At 48.4% G+C, this 13,665-nt stretch overlaps 1 protein-coding gene across 1 annotated transcript; it reads right to left on the bottom strand.

Annotated features, from left to right (window-relative positions):
• Positions 1-6,923: 6,923 nt before the first annotated feature.
• Positions 6,924-11,546, bottom strand: cyp26a1 (cytochrome P450, family 26, subfamily A, polypeptide 1). Its single transcript, XM_071394746.1, has 7 exons — positions 11,001-11,546; positions 10,659-10,883; positions 10,210-10,491; positions 9,945-10,091; positions 8,051-8,185; positions 7,674-7,826; positions 6,924-7,545 (listed from the first exon to the last, which is right to left on the bottom strand). The coding sequence occupies exons 1-7, from the start codon at positions 11,187-11,189 to the stop codon at positions 7,207-7,209; spliced, it is 1,470 nt and encodes a 489-aa protein (XP_071250847.1). The 5' UTR covers positions 11,190-11,546; the 3' UTR covers positions 6,924-7,206.
• Positions 11,547-13,665: the final 2,119 nt, after the last annotated feature.

Genomic DNA, 13,665 nt, shown 5'->3' with positions numbered 1-13,665 from the left:
TTTGCACATCCTCTGCTACCATCTAGTGGCCAAAATCTATATTGCGCCTGGGCTGGAATAATACATTATGTCCTTTCTCTTGCATTTCAAAGATGATGGTACAAGAAAAAAGGAAAAGAAATGCAGTTTTTTTTCTTTGTATTATTTTTACCAGATCTAATGTGTTATATTCTCCTACATTAATTTCACATTTCCACAATCTTCAAAGTGTCTCCTTTCAATTGGTTCCAATAATATGCATATCCTTGGTTCAGGTCCTGAGCTACAGGCAGTTACATTTGGGTTTTGTCATTTTAGGTGAAAATTGAAAAAAGGGGCAGATCCTTAAGAGGTTTTAAAGAGGGCACCAGACATGTACATGCAGTTAGGAACTTTCTCATTGACTCCAGGTCATGAAATATCAAGTCCTTTTCAAGTTCTCACCAGTAACAGGGCACTATATCTCTGGGTATGTCCCAAAATGGCCCCCTACATAGTGGGGTCTATTGGTCCTGGCTGTGTCATCACACCATCCTCCCCCCCGTTATTATACAGGTCTATTGGTCCTGGCTGTGTCATCACACCATCCTCCCCCCCGTTATTATACAGGTCTATTGGTCCTGGCTGTGTCATCACACCATCCTCCCCCCCGTTATTATACGGGTCTATTGGTCCTGGCTGTGTCATCATACCATCCACCCCCCCTGTTATTATACAGGTCTATTGGTCCTGGCTGTGTCATCACACCATCCACCCCCCCTGTTATTATACAGGTCTATTGGTCCTGGCTGTGTCATCACACCATCCACCCCCCTGTTATTATACAGGTCTATTGGTCCTGGCTGTGTCATCACACCATCCACCCCCCCTGTTATTATACAGGTCTGTTGGTCCTGGCTGTGTCATCATACCATCCACCCCCCCTGTTATTATACAGGTCTATTGGTCCTGGCTGTGTCATCACACCATCCACCCCCCTGTTATTATACAGGTCTATTGGTCCTGGCTGTGTCATCACACCATCTACCCCCCCTGTTATTATACAGGTCTATTGGTCCTGGCTGTGTCATCATACCATCCACCCCCCCTGTTATTATACAGGTCTATTGGTCCTGGCTGTGTCATCACACCATCCACCCCCCTGTTATTATACAGGTCTATTGGTCCTGGCTGTGTCATCACACCATCTACCCCCCCTGTTATTATACAGGTCTATTGGTCCTGGCTGTGTCATCACACCATCTACCCCCCCTGTTATTATACAGGTCTATTGGTCCTGGCTGTGTCATCATACCATCCACCCCCCCCCCCCCCTGTTATTATACAGGTCTATTGGTCCTGGCTGTGTCATCACCACCCCCCCCCCCCCCTGTTATTATACAGGTCTATTGGTCCTGGCTGTGCCATCACACCATCTACCCCCCCTGTTATTATACAGGTCTATTGGTCCTGGCTGTGTCATCATACCATCCACCCCCCTGTTATTATACAGGTCTATTGGTCCTGGCTGTGTCATCACACCATCTACCCCCCCTGTTATTATACAGGTCTATAGGTCCTGGCTGTGCCATCACACCATCTACCCCCCCTGTTATTATACAGGTCTATTGGTCCTGGCTGTGTCGTCACACCATCCACCCCCCCAGGTTATTATACAGGTCTATAGGTCCTGGCTGTGTCATCACACCATCCACCCCCCCTGCTATTATACAGGTCTATAGGTCCTGGCTGTGCCATCACACCATCTACCCCCCCTGTTATTATACAGGTCTATTGGTCCTGGCTGTGTTATCACACCATCCACCCCCCCCCCCTGTTATTATACAGGTCTATAGGTCCTGGCTGTGTCATCACACCATCCACCCCCCCAGGTTATTATACAGGTCTATAGGTCCTGGCTGTGTCATCACACCATCCACCCCCCCTGTTATTATACAGGTCTATAGGTCCTGGCTGTGCCATCACACCATCTACCCCCCCTGTTATTATACAGGTCTATTGGTCCTGGCTGTGTTATCACACCATCCACCCCCCCCCTGTTATTATACAGGTCTATAGGTCCTGGCTGTGTCATCACACCATCCACCCCCCTTGTTATTATACAGGTCTATAGGTCCTGGCTGTGTCATCACACCATCCACCCCCCCTGTTATTATACAGGTCTATAGGTCCTGGCTGTGTCATCACACCATCCACCCCCCCCCCCTGTTATTATACAGGTCTGTTGGTCCTGGCTGTGCCATCACACCATCCACCCCCCCCCCCTGTTATTATACAGGTCTATAGTTCCTGGCTGTGTCATCATACCATCCACCCCCCCTGTTATTATACAGGTCTATAGGTCCTGGCTGTGTCATCACACCATCCACCCCCCCTGTTATTATACAGGTCTATAGGTCCTGGCTGTGTCATCACACCATCCACCCCCCCCCCTGTTATTATACAGGTCTATAGGTCCTGGCAGTGTCATCATACCATCCACCCCCCTGTTATTATACAGGTCTATAGGTCCTGGCTGTGTCATCACACCATCCACCCCGACCTGTTATTATACAGGTCTATAGGTCCAGGCTGTGTCATCATACCATCCACCCCCCCTGTTATTATACAGGTCTATAGGTCCTGGCAGTGTCATCACACCATCCACCCCCCCTGTTATTATACAGGTTTATAGGTCCTGGCTGTGTCATCACACCATCCACCCCCCCTGTTATTATACAGGTCTATAGGTCCTGGCAGTGTCATCACACCATCCCCCCCCCCCCCCCCCCTGTTATTATACAGGTCTATAGGTCCTGGCTGTGTCATCACACCATCCACCCCCCCCCCCCCCCCCTGTTATTATACAGGTCTATAGGTCCTGGCTGTGTCATCACACCATCCACCCCCCCCCCCCCCCTGTTATTATACAGGTTTATAGGTCCTGGCTGTGTCATCACACCATCCACCCCCCCTGTTATTATACAGGTTTATAGGTCCTGGCTGTGTCATCATACCATCCACCCCGACCTGTTATTATACAGGTTTATTGGTCCTGGCTGTGTCATCACACCATCCACCCCCCCTGTTATTATACAGGTCTATAGGTCCTGGCTGTGTCATCACACCATCCACCCCCCCCCCCCCCTGTTATTATACAGGTTTATAGGTCCTGGCTGTGTCATCATACCATCCACCCCCCCTGTTATTATACAGGTCTATTGGTCCTGGCTGTGTCATCACACCATCCACCCCCCCTGTTATTATACAGGTCTATAGGTCCTGGCTGTGTCATCACACCATCCACCCCCCCCCCCTGTTATTATACAGGTCTATAGGTCCTGGCTGTGTCATCACACCATCCACCCCCCTGTTATTATACAGGTCTATAGGTCCTGGCTGTGTCATCACACCATCCACCCCCCCTGTTATTATACAGGTCTATAGGTCCTGGCTGTGTCATCACACCATCCACCCCCCCCCTGTTATTATACTGGTCTATAGGTCCTGGCTGTGTCATCACACCATCCACCCCCCCTGTTATTATACAGGTCTATAGGTCCTGGCTGTGTCATCACACCATCCACCCCCCCCCTGTTATTATACAGGTCTATTGGTCCTGGCAGTGTCATCACACCATCCACCCCCCCTGTTATTATACAGGTCTATAGGTCCTGGCTGTGTCATCACACCATCCACCCCCCCCTGTTATTATACAGGTCTATTGGTCCTGGCTGTGTCATCACACCATCCACCCCCCCTGTTATTATACAGGTTTATAGGTCCTGGCTGTGTCATCACACCATCCACCCCCCCCCCCCTGTTATTATACAGGTCTATAGGTCCTGGCTGTGTCATCACACCATCCACCCCCCCTGTTATTATACAGGTCTATTGGTCCTGGCTGTGTCATCATACCATCCACCCCCCCTGTTATTATACAGGTCTATTGGTCCTGGCTGTGTCATCACACCATCCACCCCCCCTGTTATTATACAGGTCTATAGGTCCTGGCTGTGTCATCACACCATCCACCCCCCCCTGTTATTATACAGGTCTATTGGTCCTGGCTGTGTCATCACACCATCCACCCCCCCTGTTATTATACAGGTCTATAGGTCCTGGCTGTGTCATCACACCATCCACCCCCCCCCCCCTGTTATTATACAGGTCTATAGGTCCTGGCTGTGTCATCACACCATCCACCCCCCCTGTTATTATACAGGTCTATAGGTCCTGGCTGTGTCATCACACCATCCACCCCCCCCCCCCCCCCCTGTTATTATACAGGTTTATAGGTCCTGGCTGTGTCATCATACCATCCACCCCCCCTGTTATTATACAGGTCTATTGGTCCTGGCTGTGTCATCACACCATCCACCCCCCCTGTTATTATACAGGTCTATAGGTCCTGGCTGTGTCATCACACCATCCACCCCCCCTGTTATTATACAGGTTTATAGGTCCTGGCTGTGTCATCATACCATCCACCCCCCCTGTTATTATACAGGTCTATTGGTCCTGGCTGTGTCATCACACCATCCACCCCCCCTGTTATTATACAGGTCTATAGGTCCTGGCTGTGTCATCACACCATCCACCCCCCCCCCCCCCCCTGTTATTATACAGGTCTATAGGTCCTGGCTGTGTCATCACACCATCCACCCCCCCCTGTTATTATACAGGTCTATAGGTCCTGGCTGTGTCATCACACCATCCACCCCCCCCTGTTATTATACAGGTCTATTGGTCCTGGCTGTGTCATCACACCATCCACCCCCCCCTGTTATTATACAGGTCTATAGGTCCTGGCAGTGTCATCACACCATCCACCCCCACCTGTTATTATACAGGTTTATAGGTCCTGGCTGTGTCATCATACCATCCACCCCCCCCTGTTATTATACAGGTCTATAGGTCCTGGCTGTGTCATCACACCATCCACCCCCACCTGTTATTATACAGGTCTATAGGTCCTGGCTGTGTCATCACACCATCCACCCCCCCCTGTTATTATACAGGTCTATAGGTCCTGGCTGTGTCATCACACCATCCACCCCCCCTGTTATTATACAGGTCTATAGGTCCTGGCTGTGTCATCACACCATCCACCCCCCCCTGTTATTATACAGGTCTATTGGTCCTGGCTGTGTCATCACACCATCCACCCCCACCTGTTATTATACAGGTCTATAGGTCCTGGCTGTGTCATCACACCATCCACCCCCCCTGTTATTATACAGGTCTATAGGTCCTGGCTGTGTCATCATACCATCCACCCCCCCTGTTTATATTGATATTCATCATTGAATCCAGATGTATTTCTTTTTTACCTCCCTGACTTACTGATTTTCTTTATAAAGTAGAATCGCCGTGTCTGAAAAACTGTCAGTGTCTAGTCTACTGACCGTGACTACAGTCTAGTCTACTGACCGTGACTACAGTCTAGTCTACAGACCGTGACTACAGTCTAGTCTACAGACCGTGACTACAGTCTAGTCTACAGACCGTGACTACAGTCTAGTCTACAGACCGTGACTACAGTCTAGTCTACAGACCGTGACTACAGTCTAGTCTACAGACCGTGACTACAGTCTAGTCTACAGACCGTGACTACAGTCTAGTCTACAGACCGTGACTACAGTCTCCAGACCGTGACTACAGTCTAGTCTACAGACCGTGACTACAGTCTAGTCTACAGACCGTGATTACAGTCTAGTCTACAGACCGTGACTACAGTCTAGTCTACAGACCGTGACTACAGTCTAGTCTACAGACCGTGACTACAGTCTAGTCTACAGACCGTGACTACAGTCTAGTCTACAGACCGTGACTACAGTCTCCAGACCGTGACTACAGTCTAGTCTACAGACCGTGACTACAGTCTAGTCTACAGACCGTGACTACAGTCTACAGACCGTGACTACAGTCTACAGACCGTGACTACAGTCTAGTCTACAGACCGTGACTACAGTCTAGTCTACAGACCGTGACTACAGTCTAGTCTACAGACCGTGACTACAGTCTAGTCTACAGACCGTGACTACAGTCTAGTCTACAGACCGTGACTACAGTCTAGTCTACAGACCGTGACTACAGTCTAGTCTACAGACCGTGACTACAGTCTAGTCTACTGACCGTGACTACAGTCCAGTCTACAGACCGTGACTACAGTCCAGTCTACTGACCGTGACTACAGTCTAGTCTACAGACCGTGACTACAGTCTACAGACCATGACTACAGTCTAGTCTACTGACCGTGACTACAGTCTAGTCTACAGACCGTGACTACAGTCTAGTCTACTGACCATGACTACAGTCTAGTCTACAGACCGTGACTACAGTCTAGTCTACAGACCGTGACTACAGTCTAGTCTACAGACCGTGACTACAGTCTACAGACCATGACTACAGTCTAGTCTACTGACCGTGACTACAGTCTAGTCTACTGACCGTGACTACAGTCCAGTCTACTGACCGTGACTACAGTCTAGTCTACAGACCGTGACTACAGTCTACAGACCATGACTACAGTCTAGTCTACTGACCGTGACTACAGTCTAGTCTACAGACCGTGACTACAGTCTAGTCTACAGACCGTGACTACAGTCTAGTCTACAGACCGTGACTACAGTCTAGTCTACAGACCGTGACTACAGTCTACAGACCATGACTACAGTCTAGTCTACTGACCGTGACTACAGTCTAGTCTACTGACCGTGACTACAGTCCAGTCTACTGACCGTGACTACAGTCTAGTCTACAGACCGTGACTACAGTCTACAGACCATGACTACAGTCTAGTCTACTGACCGTGACTACAGTCTAGTCTACAGACCGTGACTACAGTCTAGTCTACAGACCGTGACTACAGTCTACAGACCGTGAGGGAAAGTGGAAACTTCTTTGAGGATATGTTTGTTTAGATTTAGTCTGAAATACCAGGTCTCAATGTCACAACAACATTTATTGACAAAACATGTTTTTATTAAATAAAGTCCAACAACATGTAATATAAATAAGCTGCAGTAAGATATGAACAGCTATATAACAAAAATTAACAAAATGTACATAGACACTTTAAAGGAATGTCAGTGGTCCACCAGATAGTGTCGTTTGTTTCTATAAAACACGACATATACACAACTCTGTATTAACATATGAATCATTTCATCTAAAAACCCCATTACAATATTTATATATTTACAATTTCATAGCTTTAATATGGAGGTGTGTTTTTAATGGTCACTAGGTGCGGCTGTGACGGCGGAACACAGTGGGCAGGTTATCAACGGGGTAGACCGTAGGGCCGATCTTCATGGTCGGCGGGCCGTTCGATAGAGTCCAGTCACATCGCAGAGTCAGCTCCAACAGGAATATCTTAAGGAGGACCTTGGCGAACTCTTTGCCCACGCACATCCTGGAGCCGCCGCCGAACGGGATGTAGTTGAAGCGCGAGGAGTCCTCGGAGGATCCGTCCATGAAACGCTCCGGGTCGAACTCCTCTTTGTTGGGGAACACGTCGGCCACGTCGTGGGTGTCACAGATACTGTAGATGACGGTCCAGCCTTTGGGGATCTGGTAACCCTGGAAACATAGAATAACACAGCGTTGTTAAGACAGCAGGTCTGGAGTTTCTGACGATCCCGTCAAAAAGATATCAAATTGACAGATTAGTATTGTATTTAAATCCTCTGGTAAAAAGGGGAACGTACATTGAGTTGGAAAGTCTTCAGTACCACTCTGAAGCCTCCGGGAACAGGAGGGTTCATCCTCAACGTCTCTTTGATCACACAGCCGGTATACTTTAACTGTTCCAACACCTCCATGTTCACATTCTGACCCAGCAGATCCACACCTCGTTCCTCCTGAGAGAGAGAAAGAGAAAGAAAGCGAGAGAGAGAAAGCGAGAGAGAGAGAAAGCGAGAGAGAGAGAGAGAAAGTGAGAGAGAGAGAGAGAAAGTGAGAGAGAGAGAGAGAGAGTATTATTTCACAATCAATCCATAAGCCAATGAGATCTAAAGTACATTATCAATGTGAAAGTAAATGAGTGGATATTGATGTTTTCCAGCTATAAATAACGGGTTGTTACCTGCTGGTGCAGTTCTTGTCTGAGTTTGTTGACCACGTCAGGGTTGAGTCCCAGGAACATGACCAGCGAGGTGGCTGTACTGGCAGTGGTCTCATGGCCTCCAAATAAAAGCTCTGTGGCTGACTCCTTAATTGCCTTCAGATAGAGAATTTTTTTTTTTTTTACTCACTGAGCAAAGATTCGTATAGCTGGTTTAAATGTACATTCATCATCTATTTATTCATGCATGAAAAATAACTTGATAAATGCACGTTTTTTTATTAATTTTTTTACTTAACCTTAATTTAACTAGGCAAGTCAGTTAAGAGCAAATTCTTATTCGGTTACTGGCCCCAACGCTCTAACCACCAGGCTACCTGCTATCCCAACGCTCTAACCACCAGGCTACCTGCCACCCCCAACGCTCTAACCACCAGGCTACCTGCTATCCCAACGCTCTAACCACCAGGCTACCTGCCGCCCCCAATGCTCTAACCACCAGGCTACCTGCTATCCCAACGCTCTAACCACTAGGCTACCTGCCGCCCCAACGCTCTAACCACTAGGCTACCTGCCCCCCCAACGCTCTAAACACTAGGCTACCTGCCGCCCCAACGCTCTAACCACTAGGCTACCTGCCGCCCCAACGCTCTAACCACCAGGCTACCTGCTATCCCAACGCTCTAACCACCAGGCTACCTGCCGCCCCCAACGCTCTAACCACCAGGCTACCTGCCGCCCCAACGCTCTAACCACCAGGCTACCTGCCGCCCCCAACGCTCTAACCACCAGGCTACCTGCTATCCCAACGCTCTAACCACCAGGCTACCTGCCGCCCCCAATGCTCTAACCACCAGGCTACCTGCTATCCCAACGCTCTAACCACTAGGCTACCTGCCGCCCCAACGCTCTAACCACTAGGCTACCTGCCCCCCCAACGCTCTAAACACTAGGCTACCTGCCCCCCCAACGCTCTAACCACTAGGCTACCTGCCGCCCCAACGCTCTAACCACCAGGCTACCTGCTATCCCAACGCTCTAACCACCAGGCTACCTGCCGCCCCCAACGCTCTAACCACCAGGCTACCTGCCGCCCCAACGCTCTAACCACTAGGCTACCTGCCGCCCCAACGCTCTAAACACTAGGCTACCTGCCCCCCCAACGCTCTAACCACTAGGCTACCTGCCGCCCCAACGCTCTAACCACCAGGCTACCTGCTATCCCAACGCTCTAAACACTAGGCTACCTGCCCCCCCAACGCTCTAACCACCAGGCTACCTGCCGCCCCCAACGCTCTAACCACTAGGCTACCTGCCGCCCCAACGCTCTAACCACCAGGCTACCTGCCGCCCCCAACGCTCTAACCACCAGGCTACCTGCCACCCCCAACGCTCTAACCACCAGGCTACCTGCCGCCCCAACGCTCTAACCACCAGGCTACCTGCCGCCCCCAACGCTCTAACCACCAGGCTACCTGCCGCCCCCAACGCTCTAACCACCAGGCTACCTGCTATCCCAACGCTCTAACCACCAGGCTACCTGCTATCCCAACGCTCTAACCACCAGGCTACCTGCCGCCCCAACGCTCTAACCACCAGGCTACCTGCCGCCCCAACGCTCTAACCACCAGGCTACCTGCCGCCCCAACCACCAGGCTACCTGCCGCCCCAACGCTCTAACCACCAGGCTACCTGCCGCCCCAACGCTCTAACCACCAGGCTACCTGCCGCCCCCAACGCTCTAACCACCAGGCTACCTGCTATCCCAACGCTCTAACCACCAGGCTACCTGCCTCCCCCAACGCTCTAACCACCAGGCTACCTGCCGCCCCCAACGTCTCTGTTGTTGAAGATGGGGATACATGTATAGAGTATTACCTGCATGCTGAATGGGGATACATGTATAGAGTATTACCTGCATGCTGAATGGCTCGTCGCTGTTCCTGCTGATGTCGATCAGCTGTTGTAGCGCGTCTCTGTGTTTCACCTCTTTTCCACTGTCTATTTTTCTCTGAATGTTCTCCTCGATTTTGGAGTGGATTAAATTTCGGGCTTTCAATCCCTGTAGATAAAAGAGATGTATTTTTTTTTTTAAACATTAATTTAGGCCCTGACAATATTCTAAATACATTGTTTTTAAAAAACGTCATAGAATTAGAATTGAGTGCACCGCTATTTACCCGGTACAAGCCGCTGAAGGGGACATCTACCGGCAGGGAGAAAAGGTTCTTGATCATCTCTTCGAAAGCCTCCACCAGCTCGTGCTCGTCGGTCTGGATCTGTTCCGGGTCGAAGCCCAGGAGGATCCTCATGGCGATGCGGAACATGAGGCGCTTCATCTCGGGGTAGACTAGAACGTCGGAGTCCTTCTGTAGCCATTCCCTCACGGCGCTCCTCACCTCCTCCTGGATCACCGGGATGTAGTGCTCCAAGGCATCCCGGGAGAACGCTCTCATTATAGCCTGAAATACAGGAGCAACGTTCCGTTAAGACGGGAGGGACATTAAAAGAAAGCTTTAAATAGGTGCTTATTTTAGCCAAATATCTATGCGTAAAATAATACATTTAATTTGCTACGTTAAAGGTGTTTATTCATGCAAAAAAAATAAAGTTTAAACCATCTACGCACTTTTTTCTTGTTTTTGTGCTGGGTCCCGTGCATATTGGAGAGCGTGTTCGATCCCAAAATAGTTCTGACGGAAGCGGGCCACTGCACCGCGACAAGTTTATGTTCCCCCAGCAGAATGTGTCTGACGTTGTTCGCGCCCATGACGCGCACCGTGGGGTTGCCAAAGAGATGCGTTCTGTAAATGCATCCATACTTCTGCCGTTTCATCCGCAGGAACTTTCTCCTCTGCAATAAAAAAAGGAATAAATACAATGTTTATTATCAACGGAAGATATATATACACTAACAGGTTAATATTATACAATATGACTATTATTACGTTTGAAAGGGTTATAAAATGACCTGGAGAAGGAGTTGGAGCGTCTCTCCGATGAAAGGTAAGCCCATGGATCCAGGAGGAAGAGGGGCTGGACAGCTGGGATCCCGACCACGGATCAAATAAACCTCCCATAACTTCACCGCGACTAAAAAGAGAAAGATTGGAAGCACAATCGTGCAAAGAAGGGTCGCCAGCAACGTGTTCAAAGCCATTGTACTAGTGCGCGTAACCCAAACCAACTATAAACTTTGTGAGGACTTTTAGGTGGGAGCAAGAGATTGTTTGCTTCTGAACCGTATGGGTGTTTCTACGGCCTTTTTATACCCTTTTCCCCAGGTCTCGGCCTCCTGTTACCTTTGGCTTGGCGACAGAAATTAGTTCACACAAAGTTCATCTTTAATTGTTGTGTCATCTCGCTCCGCCCACGGAGTTGCAGCCTCTCCAAAAACCCCATTTGTTACAGGCGCATTTTAATACCACCTCCTGTTGCAGACGCACAATCAGGGATTTAACTCTGAAAAGGTGTTAAGTACCTCTAACAATAGGAACCATCCAAAGGTTCTTTGTTGCAAATATTCCGCAGTTTAGCCTCATTACATGTGATGAGTTCTGCGTGTAATGCCCGGGGCGGGTCTTAATTGACCAGCTTTCAACACATTTCAATTAGCGCTGTTGGCTCCGAATTTAAATCATTTCCTTAATCCTCTTTAAATTACAACACACGTCTTTGCTTTATTCGACTCATGCATTTAAATACAGCTGAATGTGGTCAAATTAAATCATTAAACAATCGTGTGAAAGCTTTTAATCCAGCATTTTGTTGGAATAATAACTAAGTTGTTTGTATTGTATTAGGTTATACGAATTAAGGACAGTTGTTTTGGAGGCGAAACTGACACGTTTTTCCTTTTGAGAGTTGGAGATGTTCAGTGACGTAGTGTCGCCTGGTTAAACTTGTCTAATCTAGAATGAGACTTTAACCTGTTGTCTGTCTCGACTACCGTTTCCCTCTGCAGTCGGTGACGCTGCTCCGTCTGTATCTGTGGAAGGGCCTCTGTTATAAAAAATGATATCTTGCTTGCAGTGAGTTCAAACTTGGGTCAGTTGGTGGGAAAAAAACAAAAACTTGGTGTTAACAAGGTTACCGGGAGGCTAAACATGTCAAGTAAACACCGCGGAACCAACCCAGTGGCTTTGGAATCACTGTTTTTATGACAGCTATAACATGGAGCGGACAGACGACTCAGCCAGTCAAGCAGGAGACAGCGTGGCTCCACATTTTACAGCGACACGTTCTAGATTTCCCGTTCCCCCATTCCCTCTCTCTCTCTCTCTCTCTCTCTCTCTCCCTCTCTCTCTCTTTCTCTCTCTCTCTCCCTCTCTCTCTCTTTCTCTCTCTGTCTCTCTCCCTCTGTCTCTCTCTCTCTTTCTCTCTCTCTTTGTCTCTCTCTCTCTGTCTCTCCCCCCTCTCTCTCTCTCTCTCCCCCTCTCTCTCTTTGTCTCTCTCTCTCTCTCTCTCTCCCCCCTCTCTCTCTCTCTGTCTCTCCCCCCCTCTCTCTCTGTCTCTCCCCCCCTCTCTCTCTCTCTGTCTCCCCCCCTCTCTCTCTCTCTGTCTCTCTCAATTCAATTCAATTCAATTCAAGGGGCTTTATTGGCATGGGAAACATGTGTTAACATTGCCAAAGCAAGTGAGGTAGATAATATACAAAGGTCAAATAAACAATAAAAATGAACAGTAAACATTACACATACAGAAGTTTCAAAACAATAAAGACATTACAAATGTCATATTATGTCTATATACAGTGTTGTAACAATGTACAAATGGTTAAAGCACACAAGTTAAAATAAATAAGCATAAATATGGGTTGTATTTACAATGGTGTTTGTTCTTCACTGGTTGCCCTTTTCTTGTGGCAACAGGTCACACATCTTGCTGCTGTGATTGGTCACTGTGGTATTTCACCCAGTAGATATGGGAGTTTATCAAAATTGGATTTGTTTTCTAATTCTTTGTGGATCTGTGTAATCTGAGGGAAATATGTCTCTCTAATATGGTCATACATTGGGCAGGAGGTTAGGAAGTGCCCCTACATCACGGACTCTGACATCTCGGTGAACTCCCGCGCATCTCTCTCTCTCTGTCGGGTCGCACCGAGGTGCTGACGCGTTGCCCTGCAGTTCACCTCGTCACTATGTATGTAGTAATCCATGCTAATAGCTTGAGGAGAAATAGCCCATAAATAATCAGGATATTCTCAGTCGTTTAAATGCACATTTCTTGATTAAAATATTTCAACCACATAGCCTATCCAAGACACCGAAGGGCGTGTATTATGGCATTACCTCACTACACCTTAGAGGCCATATAGGTTATAACAAAGCGGCCCCCCGGTGAATAAGAACATTGTGTGAAATAGTTCAGTGATATCATGTCCTTCCTCTCGTCCACACTGGTGTCAGCTGAAGTTCAAGAGTACATCACTGTATCTTCACAACAGTCCCGAAGGACACATCATTTAACTCTTATATCCAGGTGGTCTTTAATACACGTCTTTTAATAACCTATAAAAAAAACACCATCTGACCCGTGACGAATCATATATTTCCTTTCGATTAGACCAAATGGCCACCGGGGATGTTTTTCGTGCTTCCCGGTCCCACAAAATGCATAGCTATTACGCGCGC

Source organism: Salvelinus alpinus, chromosome 3 (genome assembly GCF_045679555.1).
Source record: "Salvelinus alpinus chromosome 3, SLU_Salpinus.1, whole genome shotgun sequence".
In the NCBI taxonomy this organism is placed as follows: domain Eukaryota; kingdom Metazoa; phylum Chordata; class Actinopteri; order Salmoniformes; family Salmonidae; genus Salvelinus; species Salvelinus alpinus.
The sequence above is the reverse complement of the archived record's forward strand: the minus strand, read 5'-3'. Positions and strand labels throughout refer to the sequence as shown.